The sequence below is a fragment of the Coccomyxa subellipsoidea genome (assembly GCF_000258705.1).
Source record: "Coccomyxa subellipsoidea C-169, whole genome shotgun sequence".
In the NCBI taxonomy this organism is placed as follows: Eukaryota; Viridiplantae; Chlorophyta; class Trebouxiophyceae; family Coccomyxaceae; genus Coccomyxa; species Coccomyxa subellipsoidea.
Window position 1 is genome coordinate 3,500,355 of NW_005178042.1, and position 16,031 is coordinate 3,516,385.

Sequence of the window (16,031 nt, forward strand, 5' to 3'; positions counted from 1 at the left end):
GTGTATCAAGGAGGATTGCGTCTACGGTCAGTTGGGATTTACTCAGCAGGGTTCTTGACCAGAGGTTTGGCCTGCATGCTGCAAGAGCATGGCGAACATGCATGGACGAGATGAATACCTAAAGAGGCGGTCAGTGTGCACGCGCATGTCTGCAGAGAAAGTGCTTGAGCTCTACTGTACACGATAATTGGTGCTCAATCTTGTGCGATTTTGCACGATTGAGCACCGTAGCACGTCTGTATTCTGCAAGTAAATGCGTTAATGCGATATTGCACGACAAATCCCATGCATAGCACCCCCTCTGCATTTACGTACCAATGCTATTAGTATCTGGCCTTTAGGGAGCGTGAGTATGCTTCGATTACACTCTTTAAGGCGCGAGAGAAGACGCTTGTGTGCAATCTTGCCTCTACTGTATAAGCATGAAATCATCATGAAAGCATCGAACAGAATGTGAACGGTTATAAGAAAATTCCAGCTAGAAATTAAAAAAAACCATCAGCGCCCATATGGAGTCGGCGCTGGAGCAGGGGCAATCCCAGCATAGACAGGAGCAGGTCCGCTGGCCGGGCCTGCGGGCGAAATAAATACATGATGCTTGCTGGCTTACTGCTATCTATATACTGCTATCTACATAGGCAATCAGGCACTTAGAATCTGGCTTCACCCCACAGCACATCACGTAAAGAGACAAATGTCATTGATCCCATTGAAGATCCATAGATGCAGGCGCACATTGTAAAGGAAAACGCTAGTCATCAAAACGAGAGAGAAGAGTTGTGGGATTGTGGCAAAGAACTTCAAAATGCGGGAGGAGTACAGATATTAAACAGGTACAAAAGAGAATATCAGCGCGGTCTTCTTCAACGTGATGATCTGGCGTTAGAGATCCCAGCCGCTGGCAGGCTGGGCAATTCTAGGCTTAACGCTCAGGGCAGGTACTTAGCAGAACGTCCCGGATAGTCATTGGTCTCGTCTTAGTCACTGGCCCTGTCTCACCGTGAGACGCTCTGGGCTGACTCTTGACTGAAATGGCATTGATCAAAATATCTAAGTTGGGAAAAAATAAATTACCTGGGTTTGCAACGGCTGGCAGGCCGCCGCCGCCGCTCTCCTGAGTGGTCTGGCCTAGCGGTGGTGCAGCGGCAAAGCAGATGTCACCGTACTGGTAGTTTCTGAGGGTGGCAGTGAACGCCACCGGACGACTGCCACTCCTCTGAGCCAGAACCTGTGATGGTCCACAGCCGCAATCAGTCAAGGATTGGCACTTTTTGGAGGCCGATACAACCTCAATGATCTCTGCAGAGCAATCTTGTGCTGATTGACCACTGCTCATCAATATCGATCGGTTGAATGACAGGTGAATGGCATAGAGGGATCCTGCAGAGGGTGTGTGACTGCGATCAGAAGTAAGAATTGTCCTTCTCCTTGCTCAGATGAAATAAGAGGCTTGGTTGCATTTGCAAGCGCAGAAGTGATCGGATGGTGGGGCAGTGTGGGCACCTCTGAGCAGGTGACGGCTGGGTTGCCGCAAGGGGAGCAGGGGTCTGGGCTGGAGCTGGGGCAGAGGTTCAGGCATACAGTGAAGGGCGCCACATCTCCGGCAGATGCAGTGCATGTGTACTTGGCACTGGTTGCATGCGGGCACTGCCCCAGTAGACTGCGTCCGGCCTCTGCGTATGACAGACCTTCAGGGGTACTGAATATGTGAGTGAATACGTCGTGCACATGTTTAGCACAGCGGAGCAGAGGACTCCAGGCAATCCTATATCACAAGATGTAGCAGACTTAGCGTCGCCTTGAGCACCGAAGGAGCCCCAAACCGCCCAAAATGAAGAATAGAAACATAGCATGTTTCTTACACATCCTGTCTTTCATTAGGATCATTCTGCCTCGGGACACGCAGACTACATGTATGTCAGGCTGGATTATTCAGATCAATGATAGAATGACTGCTATACACAACATGCTGGCGGTGCGTACCGGAGATAATGAATCCCGAACTTAAGAAGACGCTTAACAAGATGCAACACAGCTTCATAGTAGAACAGATTACGCCTTTGCTGTCTCCCGCCGAACCGTGTTGGGCTACAGTACGCGTGTTTCTCGGATCTTTACAGCCACAGCCTTCTTCTGGAATGCGGAGATTTAAAATACCGAATGCTTTGGTAAGAGACTCCGTCAGGATACACCTCTTGGGAAAAAGGAAGAAGCTGCGTACAGCCGGATGCTGACGTCATCAAAGTTCCCTCCCTTCTGAGAGCAGAGCAGATCCTGGGATCTCTCAGATCCTGACAATACATTACCGACTCTAGCTGCATGGTCTGAAGTTCCTGCACCTGCGAGCATTTGCGTGCAGTGTGGCATGCCGCAGCGCATTGCCGCCCTGTCAAAGATCCTAGGATATTTCTGTCAAGCTCGTCGCGAGCCGCGCACGGAGCGGCACCAGGCGCCGGCGTGCAAGCATGCATATTTACGTGCCCCATGTGCGTATACAGCTGCAGAAGGGGTCATCTCATGAGTTCTAAAGATGAGTGAAGAGATTGAATTTTAATTGTTACAGCTGCAGCAACTGGATGGAAAGCACTTTCAGACTTCAATCTTGCAATTGCATGCATGACCTTCGCAGGTCAACACTGCTAGCAAGCCACAAAAGTTCATTCATCAAAATGGATTCTAAGGCAAGCAACAACCGGCTTCTAAAACCCAAGGCAATGTATTTGACATCCCAACAAAACCCAATGGCAACAGGCAATTTTTTAAAAACTGGCTTGTGTCAAACGGCAACGGCATACTTGTACAGCTGCAGGTCTTTCACCTCAGCACAATGACTGGCAAATTCCAGCTTCAATGTGTTGCTTGAAGAAAATCTCTTGCTACGCGTACAATATGGCAACGCATGGTATCACTAGGATGCTGTAGTGTACAAGGCAAAAATGAATTAGCACGGTGCATACATTAATGATAGCATGGTCTGCAGTGAACTCCTAAGTAACAAGCTAATAGATCTTTCTTTAACTGCCCATCCAACCTGTGGGTCAATTCTGCTACCCTTGCAAGTAGCAACTAGTCATACAACAAAAGAAGCAGCATCTCATAGGGACCTCCTTGAATCCGCCTGCAGTAATCCCAAGTAAAAGGACCACATTGTGCTGCTGCAGAAAGAGCAAGAACCAGAATAGGTATCAAAATCGCCTTGTTCGCTTTGTGTTGTACAATGGCCATCGGCAGGCTAGCCTGTCCAAATGCAGCAGCATGGCTTGTACACTTGAGGGTGCATGCTCAAAATCTTGAATCGGGACCACATGAGTCCCTGCACTTATGGCAAGGAGCAACACAGGTGACAACTGCAGGAACATTTGTTAGGGTACATGGCGTTCTGGCAATGTTCTCTTGATGCGCTGGGGACTCGCCTGTCTTGCCACAAAGGCGATGCGGGTCCACTTCCTCTCGAGGGGCTGACAAGCAGCAGACACTACATTTCTTGAGGCAGCAGCGCCCAAGCACTCTTGCTGACCAGCAGCCAAAGTGCCAATGCGTGATACATGGGTCCCGTTCATGGAGCCCTCATACAGCGCATGCAAAGAGGCGGCATAGGGAGATCCCAGATGCATCCATGGGATCTCAACGCGCCTCTGCAAACTTAAAGGGTGGCAAGGTCTGTGCAATGAAGCCTTGCAGCTGGGGATTCTTCACGAAGGGCCGAAGCAACAGCGGGGAGATGCCGCGGTGGTACAGGATGTGGGTACGGGTGTCAGCAGTTGAGGTTGTGAATGCGCGGCAGCAGCGGCTGCAGCCGGTCGGCCGCCGCCTGCTTCACTCGCGTGCGCTTCAGGCATAGGCTCTCCAGATTCTGCACCAGCAGATGGCACACCCATCATCAACTTGAGAAACACCTTGCAACAACCCTTGGATGCCTCAGGGCGCCAATTCACCACCTTTATTCACACCACCATGGTGGGAACCTGCAAGGCTCCTGCACATGTACAGCAGCCCTGAAGGGTGCCAAATGGCTGCGTTTTATCAATGGTGACTTGGCGCGCCGGACCTTCTGAAGGGTTACCATTGTTGACAAATGCTCACAAACTTCTCTTGGATTACCCCCGCTGCTCAGTGAAAGTTTAGAATCCATGCAAAGGGCCAATCTTCCCAGAATTACAGCATGCTGGAAGTCTGGGAAGTTTGGCCCTTTGCATGGATTCAGGAAGTTTGCCCACCACAGCTTCCCTGGCACCTTACGAGAAGCGGTGATCAGACCTCAGCAGACACGCAATAGGGTATTTTATTTCCCTCTTCACAAGAGCAGCCAAGGGGCGCGCACCGTGAGGGAGCGCAGGGGCAGGATGCCGTTGCCGGTGAGCTGCGTGCCGGTCAAATTCAAACCGCGCAGCTGCGACAAACCGGACAGAAACAGCGATGCGCGGTCGGTGATGCGCGCGTTCTGCGCGAGCGACAGGTGCTGCAGTCCAGTCAGCCAGATGAGCTCCTTGACTCCCTCGTCGCTGATGCCGCCGCCGCAGATCTCCAGCCGCTCCAGCCGCCGGAACGGCCTGAACAGGCGCGCAGATACAGTCAGGCACATACGCTGCACAGCCGTATGTGATTGTGATGATGCATTCAATCACCCTGCTGCTGCAGCCACCAGAACGGCCAGGCCAGGCATATCTACTAATACACTCCGTCAACTGCTGCAGCGTCCGTGAGTCGCAACTGATTGGCTTCCAGTAAGACTGCAAGCTTGTGCCCTGGTCGTCTCTCCAGGGTGCCAACTATGCTGGTATGTGCCAGAGATTCTCCCTGAGATCCGCAGAAGGCCTCTAACTTGCGGCGTGGCGTTTCTTGGCCATGCCCAGTAAGGGTATTGTAGTTGGCTGGACTTCCTAAGGTGGACCAGCGCAACATACTTTGCTGCAATGCTTGCCGTGCCGTACCGCCGAATCAACAAATGCTTGAAAGGAAGTGGCAGCGCGCACCGGAGGTGGACGCAGCCGGCGTCAGTGATGCGCGCGCCGAAGAGGTCAAGCGTTTGCAGCTGTGTCAGGGGCGCAATCGTGCGCAGGCCCACATCCGTGAAGCTGCGGCCGTCCAGGTGCAGCTCTGTCAGCGCCGTGAGCCGCGCCACCGCCGCCAGGCCCAAATCCCCCACGCCGGCTGCGCGCCAGAAGAGGCCGCTTAGTCAGCGTTCATTCAGGAAATTTTTCTTATAATTGCTACACGTTTCTCCTGCCAAGAGGCAAGGTGCGTCTGCAGACAAGCTGCAGATAAAAATTGCCACATTACCAACCCTGAATCAGGACGAAGCGCCAAAACAGGAGAATTAAGTCAGCGGTCCCGCCATTGAAGCAGCAGGATGGTTCCACCAGCGCAAAATGCTCTAAAAGATGATGGTGTGCTCAGGAGTGCAGTGCAGGTAGTGCTAAGTGCCCCGAGACCGGGTCTCGCATGGTGTCTTCACCCAGCAAGCTCGATTTGGTACGTGGTCTGTTTACGATGCATGATGGAATGATGCACAGCTAAGCGAGCTGGTGGAGGGTATGGGAAGCAATAGCGAGCGGTGTGAGGAGCACCTGTGTAGGAGAGGTTCAGGCGCTGCATGCCCTTCAGGGGAGCGAATGCGATCATGCCCTGGTCTGTGATGGCTGTGTCCGACAGGTTGACATCCTCCAAATTTGTCAGCTCCGAGATGTGGTGCAGTCCCCTGCGTACCAGACCTCCATTTGTCAGTCTGCAATTTGGCTACATTACTTCCCAGATGTATCTGTTGAGTAGCCGCTCAAAAATAACCTTGTGTCTGATGGGCTTCCTCCTCTGGGTGAGGTGGCACATGGAGTGGTGTATTGCTCTGAAGCTTAAGCCCTCAGATGCCCCAAAACATGACATGCAAAGCAGGGATGCTTGGAGGAATGTTATGAGTAAGGACAGTGGGAACAGGAAAAAATGGGCACCTGTCGGAGACAGGGCAGGAGTCGAGGTTGAGGGTGCGCAGGTTAGTCAGCGAGGTCCAGGCTGCAAGGGCGTTGTCTCCCGCTGTGGTGTACGCCACGTTGAGGCTCCTCAGCTCGGTCAGCGTGCTGAGGTGGCTCAGGCCTGCACAGCATGATTTTAGGATCAGCTCTGTCCAGCCCAGATACCATGGTCAGTGTAAAACACTACAACACCTGGCCTGGCATCCAGTAAATCTGCGCAGCACCACCTTACCGACAGCAGGGATGTAGAGCTGAGTTGCCCCTCCGGGGTCGTAACTTGAAATAGATTAATATGTCTCAAAAATTGACTCAAGCCATAAAGAAAAGAGAGGTTCTACAGGGGGTGTCTCGCCTTCATAAATGCAGGTTTCCTGCATTACCAAGAGTGAGGCACTTCCTGTAGGATCATTCCACTCTCCGGGATCGACTCGACTGAGTCAATAACTAAGAACACCTCTCGGCGCACATCTGCCAGAAGACAAATTTACTCATCAAGTCGTGCTTCACTTCTGCCTAATCCTGAGAAGGGTTCTTGTGTCCGGCGACCTTCCCAAGACATCTGTATTGTTTTCTATTTCCTAGTACGCCTCCGTCCACGCATGTGAGGTGCCAACGCGGCACCTTGCTTGGGCATGCCACTGCATCTGGAATGTACAGAAGGCCATTGTGATACATGCAATGCATGCAAAGCTGAAGGGGAATGGATGGCCCACCTTTGACGCTTACGGTGCACCACTCCAGATTGAGCTCTTCCAGGGATGTCAGCGCAGACACGGATCCCACAGCGCCGTTGCTGATTCCGGAGCAGCCGGCCAAGCCCAGGCAGCGCAGCCTGCTCATGCTCCGCAGCGCAAAAATGCCCGAGTCCGCCACCTGTACGAGTATCCACCAGATTGGTTGTGTACTGGGAAGTACTGGTAGCCTCTTGCTGATTATTCTTTAAGCTCCTGAGGACATGAGCATTTGTGTGAGTCTGGGGCGTTGAACTCAAGCAAGGATCTGCCAAATTCAGATTGGCCGCAATGTTCAGCAAGATCAGTAGAAGCACCCCATCACAGACACTAAGAATGAGGACAACGCCTGGAGGCTCACAGTACAGATTGAGACCTTCAGGGTGATTTACAGGCTTTAGAGTGGCTCACCAGTGTTCTGGACAGCTGCAGGCCTGTGATGGCCGTCAGGGCTGCGAGCGCCTTGACATCTGCATCTGTGATCCCGCTGCACCAGCTTAGGTCCAGATTCTCCAGCTGCTTCATGCCTGCCCATGCGCCAGACCAATACTCAGACCCACACACTAGGGCACTAGACTCTCGTTAAGAAGGGAAAAGGAGGAGGGACTCTTAAAATATGTTTTCATCCTATCACACTGCCCATGCATGGCTCTACAGGCAGCCCCCGTGCAGACACTATTGTTTGGGACACGCGACAAGTTGATGATAAAGATGCCTTTATATTCAGAAGGATGGTGGGGTGCACCTATCTGAGGCTTTACAGTCCCTCCTTATGCTATGTTTTTGGCCACTCTGAGCAACAGAGCCCAAGGAGGCACAAAAAAGCGCACCTGACAGGTGCCGCAAGCCACTGATGCCAGAGCAGCCCTTCAGATTCAGGCTGGTGACCTTGGACAGGTCAGTCAAAGCTGACAGGCTCGACAGCCCTTCGCAGCCCTGTAGACTGAGATCCCTGAGATTTGTAAGCCCTGCAGCACCAGAATGTTTGGTGATGAACAAGCCATGCATTCCAGTGCCCTGAGCTGCAAGCCAAGTATAGATGTTAACAGTGCCTTGTCACCAACATGTGTGTCTCAGTGTGTTTGCCAGCAAGATGGATGTGCTCAATGTTGTAAGATTGTTACCAAAAGACTACAAAACTCAAGCAAGTCCATGAGCATGAGTTCTACACAGGGCGGTCTGAAGTGGGGAACTACCTCTGACATGCTGCAGGCCATCGTTGGTGAGAAGCGGGCAGTGTGACAAGTCTAGCCTGATCAGCCTCCAGTGGTGCGCCAGATGTCCAGCTCCGACATCGGTGATCTGAAGAAGCAGGACAAATGTCATTCAAAAACAAAAGTTTTAGCACAGGTTGCAACTTTTGCAACTTGGTAAGGGGTGGCAAGTACTAATTAGGGACATGTACGTCACTATGAGTGTCAAATAACATGCAGCCACCCATATATTGTCAACGAGATGCAGTCAGTTACCTCTGAGCAAGCTGCCAAGGAGACATGCTGCAATGGTGAACGGGCAAGATGCCTCAACCAGTCATCCTCCACCCCAGCACACTCGCCCAGCTTGAGGTTGTATATGTGTTGCCTGCTGAACAAAGCTAGCCCTTCCTGGTCCAAGCTCGCTGTGTAGATCAGTTCGTCAAGAACCAATTGTGCCAAGTCAGCAGGCAGAGAGTCGATGTCGTATTTGTGCAGCCTGGCTGCGACCGCTCGCACTGCCAACTCCAACAGAGGAGCGGTAGGGTCCCTTTGATGCACATTTGACCGCCTCCTTCGCCGGTACTTGCCGTGGCTACCCTGCAAGTAAAAAAGGCGGGTGACATTACCTTAGCTTGAAAGCGTTATTGCAGGCCCAGCAAATCAGGTTGCCCTCCATGCACCCAAAACGGAAGACTAACATTTTGAAGATACAACGAGCTTTGATCGGTACAGAAATGCGCTCCAAATTCGTCAGCCAGAGCAATATAGACCCATGCATGGACCTCCGTCAAACTTCAAAGTTGACCGCTTAATATGACGGATTGCAAATATGGCCAGTGCTGAGTCCCTAAGACATCCTGTGATGATGTTTGGGGGCCTTTGATCGGAGATATTCAGACAGAATTAGGCGCTCACCTCCTCACATGCCTCATCCAAGTTCTTGCGTGACTTGCTGACTGTTCTGGGCAGAAACTTTCCCAGGAGACACTTCAGGTCCCGCAACCGTTCCTGGAACGACATTGTCAGAGACATCACGCTGAGCGATCTTCTCACTGTGCTTTGTTCCTTTCACAAGAGTCCCAGAATGGCCAGCCCAGGCTGAGGTGGAGCGTCGTGGCTGGCTGGCCCGTCCCAAATAGGCAACCTCAATGGCCGTGCCTAATCTTTGGCAAGGCGTCACGCAGTGTCCCTAATCATTCTTCAGAAGTGGACCACCTGACTCAGAAGCTCTGAGTACATGCTCTTCTGATGGACCATCAAGATGATCCACATTCTCCACCATGCTGCGCAGTGCAAGTTGGCCTGGCCATTCCATACGCTTGCATGCATGCACTGTGGCATCTTATGCATTTGATGATCTCTGCACAGCGCTAGCGCAATGCCAGCAATAATTGGGTAAACCATCACTAGTCCGTGACCCAGTGAGTGCTACAGGAAGCTTGTGGTCATGATTCAGAGGCGTACATAATTTGATTACCAATTGCAATTACTCAAATGACTCAGTTGCAATGGAGTACTGCACCCCAAGTTGATTGCAATTGACACCTCGAGCTCAATCATGCAAGCATGGTCCGTAAGCCCTCGTATCGGATTGCCGGCCTGCGCATGGCAGTGCAGTGCGCAATGCAAATGAAATTTGTATATTTGCTAGACTTCAGGAGTCAGAGCAATCTGTTTGATATAGCTAAGCAAGCTTGCTGTTCACGATGCCGATCTGCCGCACCATGGGTAGCTGACTATCTTCTCATACTGAAGACCAGCATGAGCCTCCGAACTGATGACCATGTTCAGGCCACGGCGATTCCCGCATTCAAGCTTGAGGCAGAACTCAAGCCGCTCTGGTCTGTTTCCCGCGCAGGCGCCGGCTGCACCGGCCCCGCTGCGATCTCAAACCTGAACCTCATTGTGGCTCCCTGCTGCACATATGGCTGCCACATGACGTAATTTGTACCCCAGATATTGTTCGCGAGGTTGAAGGCAACGCCCTTTGACAGATCCGGTGCATGGCGCACATTAGGAAACGGCGTCGGCTCCCCCGGGCTGACCAGAGCAGCGTCCAGCGTCCTGATCAGGCGCCCAGCCAAACGTCACATCACTGCATGATTCAAATTGACAAATGACAGGTCCCACACCGCGGCACCCCCACATGAATCCAGGAAGAGTGCGAAACATACAAGGCAGTGCGAGCGCCGACAAGAGAGAAAGGGCTGCCTCGCTGTCGGAAAAAAAGTGCATTGACCATACAAACATCTTCAACCCAGGAGCACTAATGATCAAATTGCAAAGATGCAGTCAAGTGTGGATAGGTGAGCCACAATCAAACTCCTCGACAGCGGCCGGTTCTCTCTTGTCAATCCGCAATTTTGAGGGTCGCTCTGACGCCATCCAAGGTAAAATTTTGGGATGCAAGACATTCAAAGAGCTCATCAGAGATTTGAAGACCGTCCATGGTAGTCAGTGGCTTGCCTGACATTGAGCTGCTCCCAGGCGTGGCTGCCAGCCCCGGTCACGACAACGCCCTCTTCTGACACAGCGTGCTGGGAATGAGAACCATTGTAAATGACTGCAAGCGGCGAAATGGGGCGGCCCAGCTTGAACATCTGCCATGAGCTGCTGTTGGCTGCATTGATGTCCGGAGCAAAGCTCACCCATGCCGCCTGTACGTACAAAAGCTCAACTCTTACCCTTTCCTCCCAGTATTTAAGTAACTCACATGCCCTGCACGCAAAATCTGCTGGGTGTGCAGTCATGCACACTACTGTGATGACAGCAATTGTCCTGGCATGTACTGGTGGGCCTGCATACTGCTGTCGACTCTCTTAATGCAAGCTGCAAGAGTGCCCCATGCGTCACTTGCTGAAGGCTGAAAAGAGGAGTTCAATGAGATCACTCTGAAGCCTAAGACTTTGGGCAAAGGGCTACTACTTGCACCGTTGGCACCAGGTGCCAGTGTCAGCGCACCTCTGGCAGGCGCGTGGCTGTCTTGTTTACCCAGATGACATCATAGCTGATGTCATCGCTGCCGGCGGCTGACTGGATGTCTAGCCACACCTCTGCAGGCGCTCCGGCTTTGCGCACCGCCCATCGCGGCAACGTTGATCTCGCCACCAGATGCAGGCTCCCATTGCCCTGCAGACAGCCAATTCTCAACATCATACCGGCACATCTTGAACCATTTTTCATCCTCTATTCCATTGATGTGGTGTTTTGGTTGCCAATAGGCGTTCATGCAAATTGCAAGCCGGCCTTCTCACCCCTGCAGGACAAGCCTTGGAAATCCTGGGCTCTGCAAGTAAAGTGTTTAAGTCTGGTCATGCTGGCTTACACTATATTCACACTCCCATCTTGCCTCTCAATACCACCTGAACGCAGTGTTTTGCAAAGTAGCAGAGTCACTGGCAGTTTGGTGGTATATTTCGCTACGTGATTCTGCTACACCCATGCAGGCATCACGTGACACTCCTTCACAGGGGGCAGAGAGAGCCACTGACTTTGAAAGCAGAGGGGTAAGAGAAGTTCACAATGGGAGGCGGAGTGCTGACTCACCTGAGCAACCCACACGTCCTGCAGGCTGGGAGCAACGTCAGCGCGGCGCGGGTGCGCGGCGGAGCAGTTGGCTTTGCCAAAGTCCATGTCGACCCACCAGTTGTCCCGGCTGATGTACAGGTACTCGTCCCAGATAATCTCGTAGTCCTTCTCTGTGTACGCGCTGTACACAAACTGCCCCAGCGGCCGCCCCGTCGCCGCCCACTGTGCGCCAAGTTTGGCCGCGTACTTCCGCTGCAGCCCCGCCAGAGCCCCTGCGCCAGAGCAATAATGGTAAGTGTTGCTGCTTTACTGGGAGCTTCTGACATTAGCTTAACTACCACCAAGCCCTGCCTGAAGTGTAATTGTCATATCAACAAGCTCTGCCTGGAGTGCAACTGGCAGAGCAGAGCAAAGGAATGCGGCGCTTTCCTCAATCCAGCAAGATAGTTGCAAACCATGCCGGTGTTCCTTGCGGAATTTGTGTATGTAAATGTCACGAGAAGGCGCCAACATACTAGATAAGATCAATTTCTTCAACTACTGTCATGTCATGAACATCAGAGGTATGTGCCTGCTGCATGTGCTGACAGAGTGATTAAAGTGGAAGAGTGGGTGCTGACCTGTGGCAGGGTCAAGAGTGATGAGCCAGGCATGTGACTCGAAGGTCAGCTTGGAGTCCGGCGTCAGCCGCGCAAAGCTGTCATTGATGGAGGGCGCCCTTTGCAGCGCAAGCAGTTCCGCCATTCCCCTCTCCATTGCAGCGCCCTGGAGGGTGAGCGCACGAATGAACTTCAGAATTTAATGCCAAATATTTGCAGGATTTGCACCTGGCTACTGTTGTGGAGCAATGCATGCTGGTGTGGCCTACGAAATTTGCGGCGGATTTGTACCGGGATGGACACACTTGTAGCCTTGATGTACATCTTATTGCTGAAGGTGGAAAATTGGCAAGGAGCCTTCCTATGTGTCATGCTGAAGGATGCGCTGGTGAAAATGGAATGCTTCTCACCTCAGGTGTCCCATGCAGAGCTTCAATTGCCCAGCCAACATAGGCCCTCTGCCTGTTCCAGGCATCAACCATCCTCCTGCAAAATATATATTCATCAACTCAGAAATCTCGCCCAGGATGCTCCACAGAAAGGCAGCAGCCATGGGTGTAATCAAAGAGCGCATTTGCGTGCATGGCAGGAATGCCAAGAAATCTACTGGGAGTGTACGAGAGAGGCGCACCTGTAATTCCAGGCCCCTGCCGCCACAAGCTGGTGGAACCCTTTGTTGTCCCAGTTTGCGTAGTCACCCAAGAAAGTCTTCACGTCCAGCCCCCAGGTGTGCTCCGGCACCTGCAATACAGGTGCACATTCAAATTGTGGGGGGACTATCTCGGGGGAACGCCAAGGTAGCAATTCTGGCCTTCTTGTTATCGCATGCCTGCTTCATAAGATGACAGATTCAAGTGCATCTAGCAAGCAGTGTGAAGACATTGTAAAAGCAGAAAAATAAGCTGAGCAAGCAGGAACAGCGGATGGGTAAAATGGGCACTAAGACAGACCTTGCTAAGGATCCTGCTGAAGTTCTGGTATGCCTTCCAGCCCTTGCTGCTCTGCCATCCCCCTTGCTGCAGCAGCTCTCTCCTCATTCGCAGTGCAGCTCGGTACTCCGCCACCTTGAGAGCGTCGCTCGCCACCCCTGATGAACGCAGCCATGATAAATTAGTACCCTTCGACCCTCGGGGGTGGCCTTCGCAATGGAAGCTATGCCAGAACCTCATTGCCAAAGTAAATGCATCATGCATGTGACTGCAATGCCCAAAGATGGCAATTACAGGCTGCCCGATGCGATGGCCCTCGTGATTTGCACATAACGCAACACATGTTGCCCAGCGTGTATTGAAACCCTCTGAATTCCTTGGCCTTTATTGATGCAAGTAATTGGGCGCACCATAGATCCAGGAATCTCCAATCTCCCCAGTCACGACCGACAGGTTCAGGCGCGGCGCTGCAGTGAGCAGCGCCTGAAAGAAGGCGTCCAGGGTGGAGACATGCACATCAGCGTCCGGGAAGTTGGTCTCTGTGATATTAAAGACGTTGAGCACCTGCATGCAACGTGATTCTTATTAGTCTTGAAAAAAAGATGTCCAATGAAACAATAGAAAAGGCCAGCAAGTAATTGCATCGCAATTTCATGAGGAACAGGTCTTTTGCAGGCAGGCCTGCATGCAATCATACAGAATGTGCACAAGGTTTGCAGACATCAAATGCTTCTGAAACGTTTATTTCTGGATGAGACAGAAAAAGTATTCGTGGGGATGGGTGTATGCCTCAGCAATGTCGTGGGGCCCTGCGTTGTCGCTCTTCCATGCCATGCACAGCACATCATTAAATCCCTCCACAATCACACACTCCCCCAACCCATCCACCGGCTCCCCAGAGTAGCCACCTGCCATGACACATCTCATTGCATAAATTTTCACAACCACTTTCGACTTTACCAAAAGATAGGACCTCCATAACTCAAGAAGAGGCCTCTTTGAGAGGTAAATCAGAGCTTGCGAGCTATACCAAGCGTTCAGGCTAGATGCTCACTGTCATTTACTGCCATAGGGCATCAATAATTCGCTCAACAATCAGGGACAGCTTTAGTCCTACCCAGGTCTGGAGCACGTGAGCATCTTGACAACTATGCCACCAGTAGGCCACTTGAGGAGCCTAGAGCAAAATTTGTTAGATCATATTTGTTGATAGGAATAATGACGCCATATTTGCATTATATTTTATATAATATATATTTCTTGAACTGCAGCGCACCAGGGTGCAGGACAGTCAGTAGCTCCGTCCCAGAGGGCTCATCCCTCCAGATGAAGGGGGTATTTTTGGGCACCCCTGGGGGAGCCGAGCCGCCATTAACCCCAATAGTGACAGCCTTCACCCCTTCGGCTGTCAAAATGGGGATCGCATTCCTGGTGAAGCCCGGTACGTCCCTCTGCATGCACAAAGATCAGTCAATCAAGAAATTCATGCAGAGCCAACATGCATACACACTGTAGTCCAGTGTAGTACAGATAAATGCAAGGAATACTAAGCCAATGAAGAGCAAACTGCGAGGCAAGAAGGGATGTGCCAACCTGGCTAAGGGTGATCTTGGGTAGGTAGCCAAAATCTTTGTCCAGCTTGTGAGTCATGTGGATGGAGGACCGGATGAGTGGCTCATCCATCATCTCAAGCTGCCCATTGAATGGGAAGGCATGCCAGTAGATCACGCCCTCCCTTATTGCGTTTTCCACCGCCTGTAAGAATTGCATGACATCCTCAGTACTAGCGTGGGTTGCTCAGCCATAAATGAGTGCCAAAGGCATTGTATGTAAGCAGCTGTTGTAACGGGTGAAAAGAGACCTTCTTTGCAGCTGCAGTTGGACAGTGGAAGCCAAGTCCTGGCGGGCAATCTAGGAACATGGATATCAACCATGACTGCGACAAGAGCAGAGCAAACTCAGAAACACCAGAGGATCATTTAAACCGAGTGGCAGCAGGTCTGAGAGCTGAGACACAGTTTCTGGGCGAAGGCACTGGTTTGCAGCAGCCCTACATGTGTAAGGTATTTGAGCCGCTGATGGCCACCACGTTTCCTTAGCACGTCATCCACAGCAATCTGCAGAGGTCACAAGTTCGCGTCAAAGCTATGCGGATTAGGTCTGTTGACTAAGTTGCAATGGCTCGGGCGATGTGGTGCTCAGATCAACCTCAGCCCAGAAGCTTACCGCCTTGGGGAAGTACAGATCGAAGTACACATTCACAACATTGTCATCGGTGCCTATTATTGGGCTGATGCCGTCAAATCCGATGTCCTGGGCACCCACACAATTGTATCGACGACTTGTTATGCAGGTATGAAATGCTTGCTGTGCAACAAAGGTCTCACATCGACAATAGACAGGTCAGGATCGTTACGTTTCAAGACCTGTAGCAAATTCAAAGATAGGAGAGAGGCAGATCGTGCTTGTACAGTGCAGCAGACCATGTCAGACAGACGGGTAACTTACCAGGTGATTCGAAAATATTAGATGAACAGTCCGTTTCTTTGCACCATCTGCTACTGCTATAATCCTAGATACGGCAGCAAGCACAAGTGCTGCGTATAGTAAGTGCAGTGCTGGTGACATGACCTGAACTAACGGACGGGTAACGGAAGCTTCACAACGTAACAATCGCAACGGCGACTGAACATCTGATTGTACACTTGATCTGACGCCTTGTACAATTGAGATGATGGAAACTTTTACTTATTGAACTGAATCAGTTTCAGACAGGACAAGGCTGCGTCAGCTTTTGAGGGACAGTGCGTAATCTTTAGTCAGGTCAGCATACAGTTGAAAGTTTGCCGACACGCAGCGCCTTTGCTCTTCACAAAATTCATGAAGGCATCCGTGCTTGACCCCGGAATCCAGGGCCCGGATGCGCTGAAGGACAGCCCCGGGCGGTGCAGCCGCCTGGTTGTTGTGCTAATGCATATGCATGCACTTAAATGCATTTGATTAAATTGCAAGCTTGCAAGCAATATTGCCCAGGGGTGCACATGCGGCGGCCGCCACCGCCAGCTGCAACAGCAGGTGCATG

General features: G+C 51.7%; 3 protein-coding genes across 3 annotated transcripts; all 3 read right to left on the bottom strand.

Annotated features, from left to right (window-relative positions):
- Positions 1 to 498: 498 nt before the first annotated feature.
- Positions 499 to 2,349, bottom strand: COCSUDRAFT_55713 (hypothetical protein; the record flags this gene model as incomplete). The annotated part of the gene is made up of 4 exons (XM_005652215.1): positions 499 to 572; positions 1,075 to 1,228; positions 1,504 to 1,673; positions 2,340 to 2,349. The coding sequence occupies 4 exons, from the start codon at positions 2,347 to 2,349 to the stop codon at positions 499 to 501; spliced, it is 408 nt and encodes a 135-aa protein (XP_005652272.1).
- A 1,405-nt stretch (positions 2,350 to 3,754) lies between these two features.
- Positions 3,755 to 8,433, bottom strand: COCSUDRAFT_11052 (RNI-like protein; the record flags this gene model as incomplete). Its single annotated transcript, XM_005652216.1, has 9 exons — positions 3,755 to 3,853; positions 4,322 to 4,550; positions 4,974 to 5,151; positions 5,568 to 5,698; positions 5,946 to 6,087; positions 6,680 to 6,839; positions 7,109 to 7,260; positions 7,489 to 7,719; positions 8,208 to 8,433. Coding segments are annotated over 9 exons (1,548 nt in total), but the record flags the coding sequence as incomplete, so codon positions are not given.
- A 923-nt stretch (positions 8,434 to 9,356) lies between these two features.
- On the bottom strand, positions 9,357 to 15,577 carry COCSUDRAFT_64354 (hypothetical protein; the record flags this gene model as incomplete). Its single annotated transcript, XM_005652217.1, has 14 exons — positions 9,357 to 9,957; positions 10,336 to 10,550; positions 10,855 to 11,022; positions 11,440 to 11,693; positions 12,042 to 12,186; positions 12,431 to 12,482; positions 12,652 to 12,761; positions 12,971 to 13,107; positions 13,360 to 13,513; positions 13,793 to 13,857; positions 14,226 to 14,400; positions 14,543 to 14,704; positions 15,176 to 15,262; positions 15,542 to 15,577. 14 exons carry the CDS (start codon positions 15,575 to 15,577, stop codon positions 9,681 to 9,683), a joined length of 2,037 nt encoding a protein of 678 aa, XP_005652274.1. The 3' UTR covers positions 9,357 to 9,680.
- Between the last annotated feature and the right edge of the window lie 454 nt (positions 15,578 to 16,031).